A 25,499-nucleotide genomic window follows, 5' to 3' on the forward strand; every position below is an offset into this window, starting at 1 on the left:
TACTCCATCTGAGACAAGTCAGCAGGAGTATGAAGAGGAGGGTGGTGGCTGGGGGGAGGAGGAGAAGAGCAAGGAGAGCAGGCTTTAAACTTTTCGGGGATCCCTGGTGTTGTCTGTGACTAGGGGGAGGAGACCGAGGGCAACATTCTCCAGGGCGATAAGCAGGAGTCAGGGCGCTCCACCTCTTCCAATTGGGGGCCTTCATGCTCCAGTGTTTGAAGAGGGACCCCCGTATAAAAAGCATAAGGGGCAAGGACCAGTACTGGGTGGCAACGGACTTAGACCCCCGGTACAAACACAAAAAGGCAGACATGTTACCAGCATCATAGAGGGCTGTCATAATGCAGCATTTCCAGGCCTTGCTGTGAGAGATGCTGCATTCTGCTGTTGCAGGCGCTGGCAGAGTAATTTCCACCCACAGCGAAACAGGTGCGGGTACCAATCCTACTGCTCCTGCAAAAACAGGGCGTTTTGAAGAGGTGTTGGTCACTTTGGATATGAGATCATTCTTGCAGCCAACCCATCGACAGCCGCCTTCAGGATCCAGCCTCAGGAAACACCTAGACTGGCAGATGTCCGACTACATTGGGTTAAGGGCCGATGTGGACTCTCTGAGAAGCAAGGAACCCCTGGACTACTGGGTGTGCAGGCTTGACCTGTGGCCAGAGCTGGCACAATTTGCCATGGAACTCTTGGCTTGCCCCTCGTCGAGTGTCCTGTCCGAAAGGACATTCAGCACAGCAGTGGGGATTGTGACCGATAAGCGCACTCGCCTAGCTCCCGACAGTGTGGAATACCTCACATTTCTAAAAATGAATGAGGCATGGATCTCTAAGGAATTCAACACCTGTAATGACCACGTGTTTTCCAGTGACCGCCTAATATACCTCCAGCCACATAATAACAAGTTATTTTCTGTCAGGTGGATGCATGATTTTTGGGGCCTGTACTCCAGTGTCTCACACGATAAGGATACTAATTAGTACGTTCACTATCTATACTTATATCACACTGCCTGAAGAACGTATTTAAAAGAAAATAATAAAGTGTTTATTAATATCTGATTAAAATGGGAAATTACTGTACATCACTTTCGTGAATTTCAGTCTCCAGACTGAAGTAATGTAGTTCAGGAAAATAATAAACCCACTACATAACATACAGTCTGGACTAAATCCTAATCCTGCTGGCACGTTTGTGCTAATATATGCTGGAGAAGGAATCAGGACACGGTTCTTATATTTGAACCCGGCGCAGGTGCGTTCATTAGCAGCCCTACCTAGCATTAAACAGAAGAGCAGCTGATAGTAAATCAAAGGCTGGAAGCCCTGTTACGAGTGGAATCAATGTTATCTTCCAATCGCTAATACTAATAGACTATTAGTATGTGAAATACATCACACACCCTGTCAGGGCATTCCAGCATCCAAACAGTACTGAGTAATTCTATAGATGCTCACTCAGCTGCCTTCATCTGCTTTCCCATTCATGCAAGACAGCACTGGGTCTAAGTATCGGACCGCATTCACACTACCAGGTCAGCTGGTGCGCTGCCTGACACTTCGTATGCACCCTGCCTATAGAGCCGTGTCCTTTAATGCTAGGTAGGACTGCTAATGAACGCACCTGCGCCGGGTTCCAATATAAGAACCGTGTCCTGATTCCTTCTCCAGCATATATTAGCACAAATGTGCCAGCAGGATTAGGATTTAGTCCAGACTGTATGTTATGTAGTGGGTTTATTATTTTCCTGAACTACATTACTTCAGTCTGGAGCCTGAAATTCACGAAAGTGATGTACAGTAATTTCCCGTTTTAATCAGATATTAATAAACACTTTATTATTTTCTTTTAAATACGTTCTTCAGGCAGTGTGATACCTGTACTCCAGTGGCCTACAGTAAAATCTTCATCCAGTGACCGCCTAATGTACCTCCAGCCACATAATCACAAGTTCTTTTCTGTCAGGTTAATGCCTAATTTTTGGGGCCTGTACTGGCCTACCGTAAAATGTGTATAGGTTCCAGCAGGGCACATTTTTTAGAGTTTCCCTTTAAGATGCATAAAAATGGCCCCTGATTAAAAATACTTTTTTTTTTGTGGGAATTTTTGCCAATGATCCCCCTCTGATATATCACTGTCCATGTTGTGGGACTATTTGTGCACTTCTAGTAAGTATTTGCTGGCTGCAAATATGACCTGAAGGTTTTTCAGGTTCGCCTGCCATTAAAGTCAATGGGAAAATTTGTTCGCAAACGCGCGTTCTCGAACCGCCCGGCCGATGTTCGTCCATCACTATTGGTGATCACATGCACCTTGGCATTTTTTGTGTGGTCTTCCTCCCTCCTGACCCGTAGTAGAAACTGATACAACCAGATCAGGTGAGTATTTTTTCTTTTCTTTTTACACATCACGATCTTTAATCTTCAAGTTTCTTTCAGGGTCTTGGACAACCAATTTTAGTGGCATTTACATGTGCCAATCATCATGAGAAAGAGGGCAGATAATTAGTAATAAAAATGTCTGTCCTCATACAGTTTACTTTTGTTGGCAGCGTAGCCCCTATTTACACGGTGAAATGTGTTGCTGACAAACTATGATTTTTAGTGCCGAATAAAAGATGTGATCAGATGTGATCGGTGGCATATTTATGCAGGGCTTTTATTATTGTGAAAGCACAAAATATGGGATGCTGCCCACAGTTTTCCATCTATAACGTGGAGAGTTTGAATTGGAATCTAAATAATTAAAGCAAATGTAATTGCAACTCACCATAAAAAGTCAGATAGCCAAATATGGCAGTAAGAAGATACATAAGAAACATTGAGAAGAATGAAATTTTGGAAACTTGCTGCATTTTCTCATGGGTGCGACTATAATAAAAAAGATAACATCATTTAGTGTCTGTTCTTTGCAACATATAAAGTAAAGAGATTCATTGGAAATATTTCACACAGTCACATGGACATGAGTTAACTTTCGGCTGCCCTATACGCATTGGCCTAGATCAGGGATGCCCAGGCGGCCCTCCAGCTGTTGCAAAACTAGAACTCCTAGCATGCTTGGACAGCCTAAAGCAATCACCCTAAAACAGGGTATGGTGGGAGTTATAGTTTTACAACAGCTGGAGGGCTACAGGTTGGGCATCACTGGCCTAGATTTACTAATATGCCTGTGCCTAAAATCTGTCTAAAAAGTGGCGCAACTTTGGTTTGCACACTTTTATGTGACTGCCCAAAATGGGTGGGGCTTCAATAGAAAGGGGTGTGGTCTAAGATGCTACATTTAAAAATTCTGTCTCCACCAATAGTTTGCATAGAACTAGATAAAAGTGTCTATCACTGCATCCTTTTATTATCCAGTCTGATGCACGGTGATAAATCTGGTGCAGGTCCAGACAACCTAAGTTCACTCCATTTAAAGGATTAGTATATCTGAGCTATTGTTTATTTAAGTGTTCACTAAAGGGGAATATGTCATCAGAAAATGATTTACGGGAACATTTATGGCATCATATGCACAGCAATTTTTTAGAGGTGCACACATCTTAATAATTGTGGCACATCTGTGCAGGTCCATGTGTCAGAACAAATCTATCAGCAAGGTATTTGCTGATGTAGATTATAATAAATGTGCTGGGTAAGCTATGTCTGGCCCTACACCACTCACTGCCTGCCCCACTCCGCCCACTTTTTGGAAAAGTGGCGAGCTGGGCTAAAAATACCCTAAAAGTCAAAAAAAAATTGCACAATGGGCCATAACTTTTTTACGCCAAATCTCTGGTGTACAGGGCATGATATTTGATGTTTTTACAATTAAGATTTCAAAATAGTGTTGACCTTATTTTTTTTCTAAACTAATACCTTAGTATGTAGTCCTCCTCCAGCAGATACCATTGCTTTTTTTTTTTTTTTTTTTTTTTAAGATAGTCCCCTATGCCGCTATGCCCCTACTGTGTTCTGGAGCCAAATATTCTAATTAGTAGCATCGGTACAGGAAGGAGACCTCAGCTCTCCTCATTGGGCATCTCCTTCTCCCACCCAGGGAGAACACCAGCTGAGATTTTGTACATCTTAAGAGAACTGCATGTTCTCCTTCCTGTACCAATGCTATTAATTAGAATATTTGGTGCTAGAACATAGTGGTGGGCATAGCAGTGCAAAGGAGGGGACTATCTGAAATTAAAAAGAAAAAAATATATATATATGTATATATATATATATATATATATATATATATATAATAAAAATAAAATAGGCATCTGCTGGAGGTGTTTGTTAAAAAAAAATTCCATGAAAGGTCCTCTTTAACTAAAAAGCAATACACTCCTGCTAGGAGAAAAAACTGTGAAATACATCCATCTTACTGTGTTATATTACCCTTATGAATTCAGCTAAAGAGATTATAAAAAGATAATGGAACAGTGTTTTATTACAGCATTTGAAAGCAGCCCTATTCAGCACGTGACAATGACATCATGAAAGACAGATGTTTTTCAGATGTCTTTTTTTCGACATGAAATGCAATGATGTGACCAAGCCTTGTGGTTTTGTCTGTAGTGGATATGTATAACAGTGACAACAACCAAGTAATAAAATGATCAAGCTGCACTAAAGTTGGTCATACACAGTTAAAGAGGACCTTTCACTCGTATACAAACTAAAAACTAACTCCATCAGTGGACAGAGCGGCGCCCAGGGGTCCCCCTGCACTTACTAGTATGCCTGGGTGCCGCTCCGTTCGCCCGGTATAGGCTCCGGTGTCTCAGCTCCGTCTGTTGTATTGGGCTGATTTTTTTGTAGGAGGCGTGTCCCTTGCTGCAGTGCTGGCCAATCGCAGCACACAGCTCATAGACTGGCTATGAGCTGTGCGCTGCGATTGGCCAGTGCTGCAGCAAGGGACACGCCTCCTACAAAAAATCAGTCCAGTACAACAGACGGAGCTGAGACACCGGAGCCTATACCGGGCGAACGGAGCGGCGCCCAGGCATACTAGTAAGTGCAGGGGGACCCCTGGGCGCCGCTCTGTCCACTGATGGAGTTAGTTTTTAGTTTGTATACGAGTGAAAGGTCCTCTTTAATAAATGTTGACCAAACCCATGTACTGTATTTCAACAGGATTAGCTGACCATCTATGATCCACAAATACAGAAGAAAAACGGATGAAGACAGCACGTCCTTGTGTTGGAATTTATTCCAGATGCAACGTTTCGGCCATAGAACCTTTGTCAAGCCGAAAAACTGCATCTTGAATAAATTCCAACACAAGGACGTGGTGTCTTCATCCGTTTTTCTTCTGTATTTGTTGATCATCCGATCAATGTAGGGAAGCTTACCACTTTCCCTGGAGACATTAACCCATTACTCATCAACATAAGTGTGCTGTTCTCCCTTCTTATTCATCTAATGTGTATGGCAGCCTATTTTTCCCTGATGGCAGATGTCGACAGAGATTGGATTTTATTAGATAGCAGTCGGCTGAACGTCTCATTTGTGTGACAGCTATCTCTCTTGGCTGAGCATGCATGAGTCATAATTGGGAAGAGAGGGAAAAACTTCTGCCAGACTCCATCAAGGGTTCAAGAGAGACAGCTGTCCGCCAACAGCTATCTAATGTACATGTCCATTGTCAGGGTCCTTTTACACAGGCCGATAAATTGCCCAAAACGAGTGATGATCTATGATAATGATCAGTCCTTGTTTAAAGGGGTTGTCCAGTTTTGCAGGCTTTCTCGCTGCCCCACCTTGCTTGACCTGTGGAGGTAAGCATACTTACCTGTTCCCCACTGCTGTGTTTTGGCTCCTTCATTCTAACATTGTGGTCTCAGTGCTTCAGTCCACACTTGTCAAATTCTGGAATAGATTAGAGTCACTTGTCATGCTGCAGTCATAGACTGACCGCCAAGGTGACATGTCCCTCTAAGCATGCTGTCCTCTGCAAGTCCAGAGAGGTTTGCGGGAAAACAGAAAGAGGCAGCCAACAACAAACTAATGATGTTTACACCGGCCAGTTATTGCCAATGAGTGGACAATAATCACCCCTTGTAAAAGGCCCTCTAAGCTGCTTCCTCCCAGTTCCTCCATGAACTTGCACGCTTAATTTGGCCAAGTGTTACAGTTTTTCAATGGGGAATAAACCGCTTCCAAACACCTCTGGCAATGGATTGTCTCCTGCAGCAGAGGATCATCTAATACACTCAATCCTTCTTTCCCCTGACATCTGCTATCATGGGAGAGATACGCATTAGAACGTCAGCTGATTCTACCAGGATCGGCATATTCGGCTGACTATTGTCTAATGTATATGGACAGTATTACTGTTACTGTAAAATAATAAAACAGTATTAAAAAATATACACGTAAATCTGCACATACTAAACTGTGTCTGGTCATCTGAGTATAGGAATCTGCGTTATTTTCAACCTGGCAACTGTGTTAATGCACATATATTTTTCTTACTCTCTGAGCTCGCTGTATATGGGAAGGACTGACGGATGACACACGAATGCAAATGCAAGTGTTGGCAATGCATAAGCAGTCTGTAGATGAAAAGAAAAGACACACTATTAGGTCACATTAAAGCTAGTAAAAGCCTTTAATCATTGCAAATGTTATATACATTTGCAATAAAGACAGTGAAGAAAACCAATGAATGTTGTGGTCCCAGGGCAAAAAAAATAATACTTGGTAGGGGTCCCCATCCCGCCTGCAGGCATCAGACCCCACCTGATCCACTATTACGGCCTTATATAGGTGACATGCCTTCACATTTAAAAAGCACTGACATCCATGAAAGTTCTGAAAACAGCTGAGACAGAGATTCCTTATAAGACTGGTGTCACACACAGGTTTTTTTTTTGTTGTTGCATTTTTATAAAATATGCAGCCACATGTAACTTTTAAGGGGTTTTCAGGGAGTAGAATATTAATGACCTACCCACAGGATACAGCATCAATATCTGATCGGTGGTGGTTCGACTCCCAGAACCCCCTCCAAGCAGTTGTTCCTAGGCCAGTGATGGCACATTCATTGGTCACATGGTCTGTTTGCAGCTCAGTCCCATTCAAGTGGCCTCTTCAAACAGCTGATCAGTAGGGGGGCCTATGAGACACCCACCGATCAGATACTGATAATCTATCAATACAGAAATCCCGAAAAACCCCTTTAAATTGTATAGTAAAATACTGAAAACTCTACATATATAGGCTGTACATGGAGGCTGTACATGGAGTTGTCTGTTTTTTCCCTCATAGGCCTTAAAGATAAGAAAAAAGCATCAAACAAAAAGTTATCCAAATCATTTGTACATATTAATAACATGTGAATATTCTGTCTTTTTTTTTTATATATAAAAGGGGGGGGGGGGGGGGTCTGAATGTACCATTTTTGAAGTCACTCCAAGTCAACTTCCTGTCCTGGCTTGTTAGAGGGATTGTCTCAACTCACTATTACTAAGGCGAGTTGAGACTAAAACCTGATAAACAGCTGGGTGGCTCTGCTCAGTTTTATTATCTCCCATTGCAGCAGATGGGAGTTTGGGAAAAAGTGTAGCACAGCAAGTTAACTCAGAAACAGCAAAGCTTGGTGGTCAGGGTTTAGTCTAACTTTGCCTTAGTAATAGTGAGATGAGACACCTCCTTTAACTTACCCTTTTCTTGCATGTTTGCCATGGCTAAGTTTAACTCTCTCTGTCAGGCCATCACTGTGGCCAGAGACAGCCCCCTGTATTGACCCAATTAGAACATCACACATAAATTAAAGCAATGTCCTTCTGTGGGCATCTTTATCAAGAGAACAATAGCACTATCATATGGTCACCCCAATTCTACACCAACTATTATAATGAAGATTAGTTTACAGATAACAGTTTCCGCTCACAGCAGCAGTAAATTGACAGCAGAAGGGCAATATTTTGTTTAAGATCCTTCCTAAATCCCAAATTAAAATGTTTGTGTAAAATCTACTAGTATTTTTTATTTTTTTTAAAGGAAAAATTGAAAATAGTGATCCCCTTTATGATAGAATGCTGGATATTGGGTGACCTCTCTAAGGTAAATTGCCATAAAGACATAAAGACCCTTTTATTAATAGTAATGTTTTTGACAAGACTTTTGATTACTAGGGTCTGGTTTTCAAGCAATACACCAAATGTAGCTGTATGGTTAAATTTGGTGAACAAGATTAAGAGATATGAGAGGATTCTTTACAAACAGAGAATTGCAAAAAGGTGGTGGGTGGGGAGGGTATTTGGGCGGGCTAAAAAAATGGGGAAAATGATTTATGATGTTATATAATATGTATTGAAAATTATTGTTTGAGTCTTAATAAAAAAAAATTCAAATCAGAGTAGTTTTTAATTGATTATTACAGCTCAGTCTTTCTAGTCTTTTGAAATTCCACTCTACATTGCAGTTTTATACTGTAAAAACAAGAGTCATCAAACATTCTGGATTATCAGAAACTGGATTAAAATTAAAATTTAAAATGTTCTAAATAGCCTAAGGCTACTTTCACATCTGCGTTTTCAATTCCGCTATTCAGATCTGTCATAGGATCTCAATAGCGGAAGAAAACGCTTCCGTTTTGTCCCCATTCATTGTCAATGAGGACTAAACTGAACTGAACTAAACGGAATGCACCAAAATGCATTCCGTTCCGTTTGGTTGCGTCCCCATCATGGACAGAAAAACGCTGCAAGCAGCGTTTTTCTGTTCGCGATGTGGTGCGGAGGAAGGCGGATTCGTCCTGACACACAATGTAAGTCAATGGGGATGAATCCGTTTTCTCTGACACAATAGAAAACTGATATGTCCCCCATTGACTTTCAATGGTGTTCATGACGGATCTGTCATGGCTATAGAAGACATAATACAACCGGATCCGTTCATGGCGGATGCATGTGGTTATATTATTGTAACAGAAGCGTTTTTGCAGATCCATGATGGATCCGCAAAAAACGCTAATGTCAAAGTAGCCTAAAATGTTTTTTGTAATATACTATATTAATCAGTAATACAGTTTTCCTGCATAAATAGGCACCAAAAGTCCTGGGTGCTATCATGTCTTAAAATATTTTTTTTAGTACAGCCCTGACATGTTAGCATTGTACTGGTGTACGGATTTCACAGATCGCTGCTCCTGCCTGTGCAGGGCGCAAGTATAGATGTGCTATACCAGGATTTAGCTAAGCAGAGCGGGATCCTGCCTGAACCCGATCCGCTCAGTTCAAGGCTTTCTGTAGCACATCGGTACAGAAGAAGCCAAGTGCTATAGGTTAGAGGGTACCGATGTGAAGTGTCGAAGTTTAGCCAAGGTTGAGGAGCGCACAGGCAGGAGCAGCGATCTGTGCTCCTGCCTGTGCAGCGCTCGCTGTGGCTCCCAATTAAATCTGTACACCAGTACAGCGCTGACATGTCGGCGCTGTAATAAAATAATTATTTTAAGATGTGATAGCACCCAGATCTTTTGGTGCCTATTTGAGCAGATAACTGTATTACTTATTACCATTTTTAGGCTATTTGGAACATTTAAGGCTCAATTCAGACGTCTGTAGAATTGGTCCGCGTCCGTTTCGCAATTATGCAGAACGGGTGCGGACCCATTCATTCTCTATGGGGCCGGAAGACATGCGGACAGCACACAATGCGGACAAGAATAGGCATTTCTAAGGGGGTGCCGGTCGGGTGTATTGCGGATCCGCAATGCACTACGGACGTCTGAATGGTGCCTTAACGGAATATTAAAGTATTAAGATGTTACCTTGGAATTAAATGTGAAATACTTTGGTGTACACTCTCCATCTGCAGTTGTATTTTGAGGACTAATTATGGTTCCATTAACAATCAGATATGGACATGGAATTTTAAATTTGTTGTAAATAACCTGGAATATTAAAAACAGAACATAACTGATTAGAATAAACTATTGATCATAAAGAAATTGTATAAATAAAAAAATCTTTGCTCATAAATTAAATGCACTAATATAGACATTTCTGAACTTACCACCACAAGGAAAAAGAACATACAGGTTAAGGAGAACCCACTGGTGTAGCCAAGGTAGCCTGTGAGGATTAAATACAATGATTAGGTCTATAGTTGCAGTGCCTTGCAAAAGTATTCAACCCCCTTGGAGACTTTATTAGCCCAATAAAGGACTTTACCTTTATACATATAGTTGCTATTAGTTTCATATTTTTTTATTTTAAACTTTTTTTTGTTATATGTACTTTTGTGTATTGTCTTTATTCTATACATAATTGTGCTGGTTCTCCATATTATTTTCATGGCTCTGTGTATGCTGATGTAGATTGTATTTGATATTTGTGTAATTTTTTGTACTATTCAGGCATCCCTTTGGCCTGTGAGGCAACCATCTACTTTGTTACTTTCAAAAATTACCTAAGATACATGTAATATGCCTAAGCATTCACCCCCTGAAAGTTTATACTTTGTGGAGCTACCTTTTGCTGCAATTATGGATGCAAGTCTCTTGGAGTAGGTCTCTGTTAGCTTAGCACATCAGTGAGGGTCTAACGCTGGGTTCACACCTGAGCGTTCGCAATGGAGCGCTCTGTATGCGTGATTGTATGGGAGTTTGCAATCGCGCATACAGAGACAAGCGAACGCCCATTGTCGCGCGTTCCCTATAGTCTATGTACGGGAACGCGCGACAAGACGGCCCAAAGTAGCTCATGTACTTCTTGGGGCGTCGGGCGTTTTACAGCGCAATCGTACGCGCTGTAAAACGCCCAGATGAGAACCATGCCGATAGGGAAGCATTGGTTTCTCCTTGTTGAGCGTTTTACAGCGCGTAGGAACGCGCTGTAAAACGCTCAGGTGTGAACCCAGCCTTACAGACAGATAATTCCATCTCCACTGTGGATCTTTGGAGCTTCTTCAGTTTTATCACTGGTGCCTTCCTTGCCCAGTCTCTCAGTTTTTGTGGGTGACCTTCTTTTGTCTGGTTTACAGTTGTGCCATATTATTTCCATTGTGTTATAATGGAATTAGTTCTGTTTTTTTGGACATTCAATGTTTGGGATATTTTTTTTATAAATTACCAGTATACAGTCGTGGCCAAAAGTTGAGAATGAGACAAATATTAGTTTTCACAAAGTTTGCTGCTAAACTGCTTTTAGATATTTGTTTCAGTTGTTTCTGTGATGTAGTGAAATATTATTACACGCACTTCATACCGTTCAAAGGCTTTTATCGACAATTACATGACATTTATGCAAAGAGTTAGTATTTGCAGTGTTGGCACTTCTTTTTCAGGACCTCTGCAATTCGACTGGGCATGCTCTCAATCAACTTCTGGGCCAATTCCTGACTGATAGCAACCCATTCTTTCATAATCACTTCTTGGAGTTTGTCAGAATTAGTGGGTTTTTGTTTGTCCACCCGCCTCTTGAGGATTGACCACAAGTGCTCAATGGGATTAAGATCTGGGGAGTTTCCAGGCCATGGACCCAAAATGTCAACGTTTTGGTCCCCGAGCTACTTAATTATCACTTTTGCCTTATGGCACGGTGCTCCATCCTGCTGGAAAATGCATTGTTCTTCACCAAACTGTTGTTGGATTGTTGGAAGAAGTTGCTGTTGGAGGGTATTTTGGTACCATTCTTTATTCATGGCTGTGTTTTTTAGCAAAATTGTGAGTGAGCCCACTCCCTTGGATGAGAAGCAACCCCACACATGAATGGTCTCAGGATGCTTTACTGTTGGCATGACACAGGACTGGTGGTAGCGCTCACCTTTTCTTCTCCGGACAAGCCTTTTTCCTGATGCCCCAAACAATCGGAAAGAGGCTTCATCGGAGAATATGACTTTGCCCCAGTCCTCAGTAGACCATTCACCATATTTTCTGCAGAAGATCAATCTGTCCCTGATGTTTTTTTTGGAGAGAAGTGGCTTCTTTGCTGCCCTTCTTGACACCAGGCCATCTTCCAAAAGTCTTTGCCTCACTGTGCGTGCAGATGCGCTCACACCTGCCTGCTGCCATTCCTGAGCAAGCTCTGCACTGATCCCGCAGCTGAATCCTCTTTAGGAGACGATCCTGGCGCTTGCTGGACTTTCTTGGACACCCTGAAGCCTTCTTAACAAGAATTGAACCTCTTTCCTTGAAGTTCTTGATGATCCTATAAATTGTTGATTGAGGTGCAATCTTAGTAGCCACAATATCCTTGCCTGTGAAGCCATTTTTATGCAACACAATGATGGCTGCATGCGTTTCTTTGCAGGTCACCACGGTTAACAATGGAAGAACAATGATTTCAAGCATCACCCTCCTTTTAACAGGTCAAGTCTGCCATTTTAACCCAATCAAACTGACATAATGATCTCCAGCCTTGTGCTCGTCAACATTCTCACCTGAGTTAACAAGACGATTACTGAAATGATCTCAGCAGGTCCTTTAATGACAGCAATGGAATGCAGTGGAAAGGTTTTTTGGGAATTAAGTTTATTTTCATGGCAAAGAAGGACTATGCAATTCATCTGATCACTCTTCATAACATTCTGGAGTATATGCAAATTGCTATTATAAAAACTTAAGCAGCAACTTTTCCAATTTCCAATATTTATGTAATTCTCAAAACTTTTGGCCACGACTATAGAGTAGATATGGCGGTACACGTTCAGTGGAAATATTGAATCTCAGCCTGATAGAACGTTAAATGCGAAAATAATAAAATCTTTATTAGACTCAATCAAAGGGGTATAGATAAAATCAGGCATACAGGGAATCAGAAGTGCGAAGAGGGATCAAGTCATAGACCATCCAACACTCTGAAAGCCTGAGTAGTAACCTGTATTTTGGGCTAACACTCAGTACGCTCTATCTGATTCTAAAATGTAATTGCTCTCACTACGCTCAGATAGAGCGTAGTGAGCCCTCATAGCAGAGACATACATGCAACTAAATATAAAGTTGCTGTAAAGATTTAGGGATTTGGGCAAGCCCTGAGAAGTTTATCAGGAGCTATCCCATCCAGTGATATATACTAAGTAGGGGTATACAAACATATATAACAGTCTCACCGCTCATTCTGAGGATTTTTAATCATTAATTTAGAGTTCAACTTTTAAATTGAAATAATAAAGATATAAGTTTTATGTACACAAAATAAAAAATTAGTCAGTGGGTGATTCAAGCCACGCTTTGGTCGTACGACCCTTGAAAAATTTTGCTATATATTGAAATAGCGTGGCCACCCCCTGTAGGACCTATTAGTCTGTTGCACATATAACAGGATAATGATAACACTACACTAAATACAGGGACCGACAGTACTGACCTGGTCCACTTCGTAATTTCTGATGCTCTGTGTTGAGTTATACAGTGGATAGTCAGTACAGTTAAAGCAGCTATAATGGGTCCTGGTACACCCTAATAGCGCTACGCTGGTAAGTGAGTGGTATGTGGCGCTTCAATACGCTCAAAGTCAGGCAGCTAATGTGAATGGAATATCACTTGTTTAAGCTGCCCTATTTATTGAGCGATGCATGACACAGCAAATCGCTCTACCCGTTTCTACATGACTCATATGTGTCATGTGTCATCAGGAGCGAACATAATTCGTCACAGTGTCAGATATAAGTGAAGCTGCCGCACTGTAGCGTGCGTACATCGGTGCTGTGATGGCCGTATGCGGCCAAACACACGCCGGATATAAATAATCTAACACCTGCCCCCAGGAGGTATGTGCTGGCGTCAGTCACCAATCAGGCAAGGAGGCGCATCCTCTGACACGCTCCCTGACGTGGCTGTCGCACAATAGAGCGTGGTACACTCTCGGGGAGGAGCGAAAGTATGCTCAATTATATGGGGGAACAATCAAATGCGGTATGTATTATCGAGTGACATCGCTGTAAAGAATTAATTAGGATGTATGAAGGGCCAGGGGATTGAACACATTGTGACATCTATTTGCGGAGGAGACATTGATGTGCCGTTGCTCCGTAAAGAAACCGAATGGATCTTTAAGTTAGATACTGTACACCCTAAGGGATTAAATGAGGCAGTTTCATTTTCCTGCTTTATTTAAGAGATTATGGGACAGTAGATATGGTCCTGTTGTGCATTAGTCCATCACTTTGTCATTACCAGATATTCTAGTCGTGACATATGCAGAGTGTGTCCTTAAATGTGACATCATCCCGTAATATGTATGGGGTGGTATACTTTACTCTAGGTGTCTTCTCCATTACATATGGTCTGTGATTTTATTTGATGTATTACATTGTGTCACTTCTCTTACATAGGCTTCCTTTATACATCCTGGTTAATTCTTTACAGCGATGTCACTCGATAATACAGGTCCTTCTAAAAAAATTAGCATATTGTGATAAAGTTCATTATTTTCTGTAATGTACTGATAAACATTAGACTTTCATATATTTTAGATTCATTACACACAACTGAAGTAGTTCAAGTCTTTTATTGTTTTAATATTGATGATTTTGGCATACAGCTCATGAAAACCCAAATTTCCTATCAAAAAAAATTAGCATATTTCATCCGACCAATAAAAGAAAAGTGTTTTTAATACAAAAACAGTCAACCTTCAAATAATTATGTTCAGTTATGCACTCAATACTTGGTCGGGAATCCTTTTGCAGAAATGACTGCTTCAATGCGGCGTGGCATGGAGGCAATCAGCCTGTGGCACTGCTGAGGTGTTATGGAGGCCCAGGATGCTTCGATAGCGGCCTTAAGCTCATCCAGAGTGTTGGGTCTTGCGTCTCTCAACTTTCTCTTCCCAATCTCCCACAGATTCTCTATGGGGTTCAGGTCAGGAGAGTTGGCAGGCCAATTGAGCACAGTAATACCATGGTCAGTAAACCTTTTACCAGTGGTTTTGGCACTGTGAGCAGGTGCCAGGTCGTGCTGAAAAATGAAATCTTCATCTCCATAAAGCTTTTCAGCAGATGGAAGCATGAAGTGCTCCAAAATCTCCTGATAGCTAGCTGCATTGACCCTGCCCTTGATAAAACACAGTGGACCAACACCAGCAGCTGACATGGCACCCTAGACCATCACTGACTGTGGGTACTTGACACTGGACTTCAGGCATTTTGGCATTTCCCTCTCCCCAGTCTTCCTCCAGACTCTGGCACCTTGATTTCCGAATGACATGCAACAGTCCAGTGCTGCTTCTCTGTAGCCCAGGTCAGGCGCTTCTGCCGCTGTTTCTGGTTCAAAAGTGGCTTGACCTGGGGAATGGAGCACCTGTAGCCCATTTCCTGCACACGCCTGTACACGTTGGCTCTGGATGTTTCTACTCCAGACTCAGTCCACTGCTTCCGCAGGTCCCCCAAGGTCTGGAATCGGTCCTTCTCCACAATCTTTCTCAGGGTCCGGTCACCTCTTCTCGTTGTGCAGCGTTTTCTGCCACACTTTTTCCTTCCCAGAGACTTCCCACTGAGGTGCCTTGATACAGCACTCTGGGAACAGCCTATTCATTCAGAAATTTCTTTCTGTGTCTTACCCTCTTGCTTGAGGGTGTCAATGATGTCCTTCTGTGGACAGCAGTCAGGTCGGCAGTCTTACCCATGATTGCGGTTTTGAGTAATGAACCAGGCTGGGAGTTTTTAAAAGCCTCAGGAATCTTTTGCAGGTGTTTAGAGTTAATTAGTTGATTCAGATGATTAGGTTAATAGCTTGTTTAGAGAACCTTTTCATGATATGCTAATTTTTTGAGATAGGAATTTTGGGTTTTCATGAGCTGTATGCCAAAATCATCAATATTAAAACAATAAAAGGCTTGAACTACTTCAGTTGGTGTGTAATGAATCTAAAATATATGAAAGTCTAATGTTTATCAGTACATTACAGTAAAATAATGAACTTTATCACAATATGCAATTTTTTTTAGAAGGACCTGTACATACCGCATAGAAGTTTGGGTTTGGGATCGGTGTTGTGTAAATTTTATTATTTTCCCATATAACATGGTTATAAAGGAAAATAATAGCATTCTTAATACAGAATGCTAAGTAAATTAGAGATAGAGGGGTTAAAAAAATAAATAGAAAATAAATTTAACTCACCTCATCTACTTGTTCGCGCAGCCCGGCTTCTCTTCTTTCTTCTTCTTTGATGACCTGGGAGGAAAAGGACCTTTTGTGATGTCACTGCGCTCATCACATGGTCCATCACATGATCAATCACCATGGTGATGGGCCATGTGATGACTCAGCGCACATCACATGGTCCGTCACCATAGTGATAGACCATGTGATGAGCGCAGTGACGTCACCAAAGGTCCTTTTCCTCCCAGGTCATCAAAGAAGAAGAAAGATGAGAAGCCGGACTGCGCAAACAAGTGGATGAGGTGAGTTTAATTTATTTTCAATGTATTTTTTTAACCCTTCCATCTCTAATTTACTTGGCATTCTGTATTAAGAATGCTTTTATTTTCCTTTATAACCATGTTATATGGGAAAATAATATAATTTACACAACACCGATCCCAAACCCAAACTTCTGTGAAGAAGTCCGGGTTCGAGTCTGGGTACCAAACATGCAGATTTTTCTCATACGCGTGCAAAAAGCATTAAAACGCTTTGCACTCGCGGGGAAAAATCACGCATTTTCCCGCAACGCACCCGCATCTTTTCCCGCAACAACCGTGTGAAAGAGGCCTTAGTCTTCATGTTGCTTGCGGAGAGTATTGTTGTAGTATTGGAGAGTCAGGGGTCTTTCAGAAGAGGAGTATATTCACCTATTCACTCAGGTCATGTGACTGATCATGTGACACTTTGATTGCACCCAGGGGTACCTTATTCAACTAATTATGTGAGTTAAGAAGATAATGGGTTGAACTAGACCTTATTTAGAGGTCAAAAGGAATGAAAACATATGTGCTCGCAACTTTTCAGTATTTATTTTTTTTAAAGGTATTTTTTACATTCTGCTAAAACACTTTGGACAGTTTTGTAAAGTCTATAGAGATTCAATGATGCCCGCAAGGCCATTCTAGAGGAGAAGGGAAAGATTACACTAGATAATACTCAGTAGAGTGTGTCGCTGCCGGTCTAGAGGGGGTTCATTGCCCAAACCCCTAATCAATGTTAAAAAAAACAAGAGATAATTGGCTAGACCCGCGCTGACTTTCTAGTGTTATGTAGTATTATGTAGTAATGAAGTATTATTGATGTACTATTTTCAATCATCAATCATAGACAAAACAACAGGGTAATTACTTGCCACTAATGTTAAAGAGTCTGTGGACTTCACAAGGGTGGTAGCGCTGCTGTGCTGAGAATCTGTGATCCTCATGGGTCCTGGCCGGTGACACATGCGAGCGAGGGAAACCACGCTGGTAATCCTAGGGAGCAAGATTTCTGTGTGACATCACACCGAGTACGGGTGCCTGCTTGGACCTCAATTTCCCCCGACACGTTTCGGAAATAATGTTTTCCTTCCTCAGGGATAGTTGTGGTTGATTCTGTTCATAAATAAATAAGCGTTCGTTCCCATGGTTACTGTTCCTCCACTCATGTATAGGTGGCAGGATATCAATTCAGCACAATGAGTGTTTTTTTCAACGCTGTTATATCATCCCTTATACATTCTCTGCAGGCCCCCAGTGTGTTGATATCACTTATCATGGGTATTAGGAAAGTTTAGTAGGAACGAGTTTGATGTACGTTTGCATTCAATAAGGATATGGTTGTGGGGAAACTGATTATATATATGGTTATGAAAAATCAAACAGTTCGATCTCTTGGTTAAGCCCCATTGGAGCGACGCTATTCAGATTATAAATCCATTTAGTTTCATTCCTAGACATCAATTTGATGTAATCCCCCCTCTATAGTCAGGTTTTATTTGTTCTAATGCTCCAAAAATTGACCCCCCAAACTTCCCGCCATGTTTGTATTTAGCCCGCAAATTTTTTATTTATGTTTTAGATATGTTCCCCTATTCTCGTCTGCAATGTTCTTTTAGTTCTGCCCACATAAATTTTTTCACATGGGCATTTTATGAAATAAATAACACCCATTGTATGGCATGTAAGGTAACTTTCAATTTTGTATGCTTTTTTTGCATTTTCTATTGTTTTTATTGGTACATTTCATTTCACAAGGTGACAGGCCTTGCATGTTTTGCAGGGGAAGAAACCAAATTTAGTATTGCACATTATTTGTTTATTCAACTTTTTACTATTTCTTTTAATGGAGGAAGCAATTAGGTTTCCCAGATTTTTTGCCTTCTTAAATATAAAACAAGGATGTTGGGGTATTTTATCTCCTATGATTTTATCTTGTTTGAGGATATCCAAATGGCGTTTTATAATCTTTTTAAAATACAATTCTTTTTCGTTATATTTGGTGATAATGGGGATTTTAAAATCAGTTTCTTCTTTTTTTTTGTTATATTCTGGCGGGTCCTTTTTGTGTAGGAGAATTTTCCTATCTATTTGTTTTATTTCCGTTTTTATTTTTTCTAGTTTATTTTTCTTATAGCCCTTCTGAATATCCATTAATTGGGTTGAAAATAGTTTTCACCTTCAAGTTTGCATTCAAGAAGGCCCGTTTCTCTTTTTTTTTTAGACTTATCCAACTCCAGTGGGTTATTCTCATATACTGTATATTTTTATCTCTATATCTTTCTTTTTAATTTGTATCTCTATTTTTGTTACCTGTTTCTTTATTTTTCTTTCTGTCACCTCCTGTCCCCATATGTTTTTTTTATTTTTTTAAGTATTTTTTTCGGGCAAGGTTGCGTAATTTTTTTTAATGCCTCTGGCGCTGTTTTATCGATAATATTTTTTGATGGAATGGTGGTGAAGATACACTTCATGAATTTTTATCGGAAATAAATAAAAACAATTTTTATCTTCAGTTCACTTTTAGCAGTGAGAAGGTCCATTTTTTGGACCTAACGATAAGCATTCAGAATATTAAAATTTTTACGCAGACATACTCTAAACCAACGGACAGCAACAGTTTTATCTCACTTGATAGCTGCCATTTACTAGTATGGCTAACCAGAATTCCTCGTAGCCAATATATCAGACTTAGGGCTCGTTCACACCCGTGCCCGTGTTGTGGACCGCAAATTGTGGTCCGCAATGCACGGGCACCTTCCGTGGGGCAGGCACATAGGGATCGCAGACCCATTTACTTGAATGGGTCCGTGATCCCTCCGTTACGCAAAAAGATAGAGCATGTTGTATCTTTTTGCGGTACAGAGGCACGTAACGGAACCCCAGAAAGCACTCCGTAGTGCTTCCGTAGTGTTCTGTTTTGTGCTTCTGTTCAGCATCTCCGGATTTGTGGACCCATTGAAATGAATGGGTCCTCATCCGTGATGTGGAATGACAATGGAATGGTGCTCGTGTATTGTGGATCCGCAAATGCGGTCCGCAATACGGGAACGGGACACCAACGTTCGTGTGAACAAACCCTAAGACGAAATTGCACATCTCTGGACCAATCTGAAAAGGAGGCAAATGATTTATCAAATAAGTTTGAGGAAAAGGACTATAAGAAAAATGAACTAGAAAAAATTAAAACTGAAATAAAACAAATAGATAGGAAAATTCTCCTACACAAAAACAAAAAGGACCCACCAGAATATATCAAGAAAGAAGAAACAGATTTTAAAATCCCCATTATCACTCAATATAACAAACAATAATAGTTTTTTAAAAAGATTATAAAACGCCATTGGGACATCCTCAAACAAGATAAAATCGTAGGAGATAAAATACCCCAACATCCTTGTTTTATATTTAAGAAGGCAAAAAATCTGGGAAACCTATTTGGCCCCTCCATTAAAAGAAATAGTAAAAAGTTGAATAAACAAATAATGTGCAATACTAAATGTGGTTTCTTCCCCTGCAAAACATGCAAGGCCTGTCACCTTGTGAAACTAAACGTACCAATAATAACAATAGAAAGTGCAAAAAAAGAATACAAAATTGAAAGTTACCTTACATGCCATACAAAGGGTGTTATTCATTTCATAAAATGCCAGTGTGAAAAAATATATGTGGGCAGAACTAAAAGAACATTGCAGATGAGAATAGGGGAACATATCAAAAACATAAATAAAAAATTTGAGAGCCACCCTCTTTCACGCCATTTTAAATACAAACATGTCGGGAAGTTTTGGGGGGTCAATTTTTGGAGCATTAGAACAAATAAAACCTGACTATAGAGGGGGGATTCCATCAAATTGATGTCTAGGAACGAAACTAAATGGATTTATAATCTGAATAGCGTTGCACCAATGGGGCTTAACCAAGAGATCGAACAGTTTGCTTTTTCATAACCATATATATAATCGTTTTCCCCACAACAGTATCCTTATTAAATGCAAACGTACATCAAACTGGTTCCTACTAAACTTTACTAATACCCATGATAAGTGATATCAACACACTGGGGGTCTGCAGAAAATGTATAAGGGATGATATAACAGCGTTGAAAAAAACCACTCATTGTGCTAAAATGATATCCTGCCACCTATACATGAGTGGAGGAACGGTAACCATGGGAACGAACGCCTATTTATTTGTGAACAGAATCAACCACAACTATCCCTGAGGAAGGAAAACGTTAATTCCAAAACGCGTCGGGAGAAATTGTGGTCCAAGCAGGCACCCGTACCCAGTGTGACGTCACACGAAAGTCTCGCTCCGTAGGATTACCAGCGTGGTTTCCCTCGCGCTCACGTGTGACTGGCCAGGACCCATGAGGATCACAGATTCTCAGCACAGCAGCGCTACCACCCTTGTGAAGTCCGCAGACTGCAGTTTTGTAAAGTCCTTTACATCAAATCTAAATGAAAATCTATTTATGTGATCAATCACTTTATGTTATTTTACTGCTGATCGGTATAAATGTTACTTTACCAGTTTAACAGCAGTGCTACTTTCCACCAGCAGGTGGCAGTCAGGTTAACATATATTGAATTGAAATATAAATACAATAATGTACACTGTCCATAGTAGTATTTTACATATAATATGTTTTTATTAAAAAAAAGTTTAACGATTATAGAAGTAAGAACTCAGAGTATATATATTTCTATCCCGGGTCATCACAAATATATTATTAAGCAGATTCTGTCTTACCTAAATTCTTGAGAAGACACAGCGGAAGTATAATTCCAATAGTTACAATAACCAGAAGAAATGGTCCACCCAGATACCATGATCTGTAGAAAAAAGTGGAATAAGTGATGAGTACAAAAAAAAAAAAATCTATAATTTGTTTTTCATTTAATAAAGGGGCAGTACAGGCTTGGGAGGACATGGCTGTTTTCTTCTAGATAAGTGCTACACCTGTCCATGAGCTGCATCTGGTATTGCAGTTCAGCTGTATTAAAGTGAATGGAAATGAGCTGTCATACCACATATAACCCTTAGACAAGGGTGGCACTGTTCTCAGATGAATGAAGAAAGATTTTTATAATCCTGTACAACCTATTTAAAGGAAATCTCCCGTGAAACGTATTTATTGTAATAGTTTAGCTTGCAGCACGCAAATAAGTTCCAATGTGGTCAAGCACCATACTGTAAAAGGACTTCTCTGACAGTTGATTTATTTACACAAACTCTGTAACGTGCAAAAGCACCCAAAGGGTCCATTCACACATCCGTGTGTGTTTTGCGGATCCACTTAACCGCGGATCCGCATTTTGCGGACCGCACATCGCCGGCACTTAATAAAAAATGCTTATTCTTGTCCGCAATTGCGGACATGTTCTATTTTTTCAAGGATCGGAATTGCAGACCTGGAAGTGTGGGTCTGCTTTTCCGGAACCGGGATCCGGTCATAAATTAGGAGAAAGCTCCTAATTTATGACGAGGCACAGGTCTCATCAGAAATTAGGCATACTGCTGGCAGTTTCTGCGCCTGTAGTAAAAACCACTCCAGCCTGTTTCCAGGCGTAAAATGTCGTCGAGGCCAATGTAAATGTGTCGAGGCCAAAGTCTAGGCTCTGACCCGTTCCCCACCACACACCCCCTTCACTTCCTAGTTGCAAGGACCCCGTAAAAACACCCATGTGACTATTTTTACGCCAAAAACTCACATAAAAATAATAAATAACCCCCCTTGACTTTTTTTTTTTGACTTATTAGTCAAAATCTATTTAAAATGCTACAAAAAGTCTAGGTGTAGACACAGCCTAAATCTGGATGGTGCTACAGCCGTTACTAGTCACGGTTCCCTGACTGCTCTAACGTCCACTATTCCTTGCCTTGCATCCCGCAGCTCTGTCAAGTGGACCATCAGTCAAGGAAGATAGGTGTGATTACACCCAGGGAATTCTGCTGCAGAACTTCCTAGATTTATAGCTTCATTTTTCACTGAAACAAGTGATTTCCACAGGGGCATGACTAGAATGGTATATACAGGCATTGGAAATTGAATCCTATACCATAGCATAGTATGAATAATTCTCAGCCCCTTGCTGGGAAATTGCATCCACCCATATAAAAGGCACAAGTCTTGGTGCATTTCTACAAAGGTACTGTATTTACGAACACCGTGACATCATGATGAGGTCTAGTGACAGGTTCCCTTTAAGGTATATTGTATTTCCTAATATTCCTAACATATACCCAATATCCAGTCTGACTACAGTATATTACCATTTCTTTAACAGAAATGTTCTTTATGGAGAATACAAGTGATGGAAAGCTGCCGACTAAATTATCTTTTGTCCAAAATTGCTAATTCTTCCATTATTATCCATTGTCAGCTGAACAGAACTTGCATAAGAATGACTATGAAGGTGAAGAGCCAGTGCCAGACACCTTCAATGCTGCTTATCTGGGGCTGAGAACAATAGGAATAGGCAGGAGGGAAACAAACTGTGTGATTTCTTCATATGTCTGAAACAGATGCTTGAGGGTGTCTGACAGCTACAAAGATATAAAGCTCGCTATATCTTGTAAATGAGATAGTTACCGCAATTAATCTTGACTAAAGGCCCCTTTATACTGCCCGAAAATCAGTCAGATTATCGTTAACAAGGATTCATGTGAACGCTCATTAGCGATAATCGGCCGGTGTAAAGGTGTCACCGATTACCCAATGAATGAGTGAAACGCTTGTTCATTGAGTAATTTGATCGTTGGTGCGGTCACTAAAACCATTGTTTGCTGGCACAGATTGTGCAGTCTAAACAGCACTATGCTGCTGGGAAACAATGATTCCTTTCCAACAATCTACTGCTCAACTGAGCGGTGTAAAGGGGCCTTAATTACATCTGGTCATGCTTATCTCCTGAGAAAATAAGGTTAAAAGCCAAGCTGTCAAGATCTTGTTTCCCTGGAATCATGGGGCACTCGTCATAGACATGAGATCTCTAGGATCCACTGACCCACTGACAAGTATTTCATGTCTATATGGCCCAATTAGGTTAAAGAGGACCTGTCACTATGAAATGCAATCTGCAGGCAGCAAGTTATATAGCAGAGAATGCTATCAATCACTGATAACACCTCCTGGTGTACAGCTATCAGTGACTGACAGCTATCTATGTATACACACTTACACAGACAATGCTATCAATCACTGATAACACCTCCCCTGTGTACAACTATCAGTGACTGGCAGCTATCTATGTATACATACTTACACAGATAATGCTATCAGTCACTGATAACACCTCCCCCATGTACAACTATCAGTGACTGACAGCTATCTCTGTATATACACTTACACAGAGAATGCTATCAATCATTGATAACACCTCCCTGTGTACAACTATCAGTGACTGACAGCTATCTATGTATACACACTTACACAGAGAATGCTATCAATCACTGATAACACCTCCCCCATGTACAATTATCAGTGACTGACAGCTATCTATGTATACACACTTACACAGATAATGCTATCAGTCACTGATAACACCTCCCCCTTGTACAATTATCAGTGACTGACAGCTATCTATGTATACAGACTTACACAGAGAATGCTATCAATCATTGATAACACCTCCCCTGTGTACAACTATCAGTGACTGACAGCTATCTATGTATACACACTTACACAGAGAATGCTATCAATCACTGATAACACCTCCCCCATGTACAATTATCAGTGACTGACAGCTATCTATGTATACAGACTTACACAGAGAATGCTATCAATCACTGATAACACCTCCTGGTGTACAGCTATCAGTGACTGACATGTGATGAGCTTAGTGACGTCACCACAGGGCCTGAAGAAAGAGCAGAGACCGGCAGCTATGGAGGAGGTGAGTAAATATATATATATTTTTTTAACCTTCAATTGACCTTCTACTAAGCATTCTGTATTATAGAATGCTATTATTTTCCCTTATAACCATGTTATAAGGGAAAATAATAAAATCTACACTACAACTAACCCAAACCCGAACTTCATTGAAGAAGTTCGGTTCTGGGTACCACATTGAGTTTTTTCTCATGGGCGTGCAAAACGCATTTCACTCGCGCAGAAAAAACTGAACCACGCAACGCAATCGCAGTCAAAACTGACTGAAATTATGTGCTGACTCGCACGATTTCTCCGCCACACACCCGCATCCTTTCAGGCCCCAATCCGTAACGCCTGTGTGAAAGAGGCCTTAGATTCCTCCACGCTCAGCCAATATCCTTGATTTTCTGACATCAGTCACCTGAGGGACCATGACTGCTAGGCCATCACCTATAAAATCCTAGACAATCCCTTTCATAGGGAAGCCATAGAGGTCCATTAGGCCTCTATGGTATATTTATATTCTTCTGATTTCATATGGAGACATACAGAGGTGTGTTTCTTCTGTCGGATGCCATGGCATGCAATTGTGGCATGCTTTATTGAACTCAGAATACCAATATTCTTTGCATTTCTTGTAGAGAACGATATCTCTAAACACATAGGGGGTCATTTATTAAGACCAGTGTTTTCGACGCTGGTCTTAATAAAGCCCCTGATCTGGTGGTGGATCCTCTCCATAACTTCAGTGCATCCAACAAGAGTCTAAATGTAAGCCAGCTTCCTAGATGCTGACCCGTCCCCTTACCCTCCCACGCAACACCCGCTTTTTTAGATCTGGTGTGAGCGGAGAAAAGTCGCAGGTTGCTGCAAAACTAACTGTTGCGCCGCAATCGGCGCTTGAAATACAGCCGTATTTCAGGTTAATAAATTACCCCCATAGTCCTACAGAACTTGTACAGCAGTGCATGGAGGCCATGTGGCTTCATACTATGGAGCCATATGTTCTCTGTACACTGCTGAATAAGCTCAATGTACTGGGCTCTGCAAGTATGTACATGCGCTCTTAGTCTACTTTCACACTTGCGTTTTTGCCTGATCAGCAAAAACACTTCCGTTACTGATAATCCAACTGTCTGCATCCGTTATGAACGGATACGGTTGTATTATCTTTAAAGGGATTCTGTCACCTCCCCTAACCCAAAATCGGATTTTAAAGCAGTCATGCAGCACAGCTTACCTGGAATAGGCTGTGCTCTTCTATCTTGTAATCCGTCCAGT

The 25,499-nt window shown here is 40.9% G+C and overlaps 1 protein-coding gene across 1 annotated transcript in view; it reads right to left on the reverse strand.

Annotated features, from left to right (window-relative positions):
• SLC38A1 (solute carrier family 38 member 1) overlaps positions 1-25,499 on the reverse strand; it is an 89,633-nt gene that overhangs the window by 21,982 nt on the left and 42,152 nt on the right. Inside the window, exons 8-12 of the mRNA XM_044277073.1 lie at positions 21,092-21,174; positions 10,005-10,063; positions 9,760-9,882; positions 6,459-6,538; positions 2,773-2,873 (exon numbers count right to left, since the gene is read on the reverse strand). Of these exons, the coding sequence (XP_044133008.1) occupies positions 2,773-2,873; positions 6,459-6,538; positions 9,760-9,882; positions 10,005-10,063; positions 21,092-21,174 (446 nt within the window). The remainder of the gene's footprint in view (positions 1-2,772; positions 2,874-6,458; positions 6,539-9,759; positions 9,883-10,004; positions 10,064-21,091; positions 21,175-25,499) is intronic.

The sequence above is a fragment of the Bufo gargarizans genome, chromosome 2, assembly GCF_014858855.1.
Source record: "Bufo gargarizans isolate SCDJY-AF-19 chromosome 2, ASM1485885v1, whole genome shotgun sequence".
NCBI lineage: Eukaryota > Metazoa > Chordata > Amphibia > Anura > Bufonidae > Bufo > Bufo gargarizans.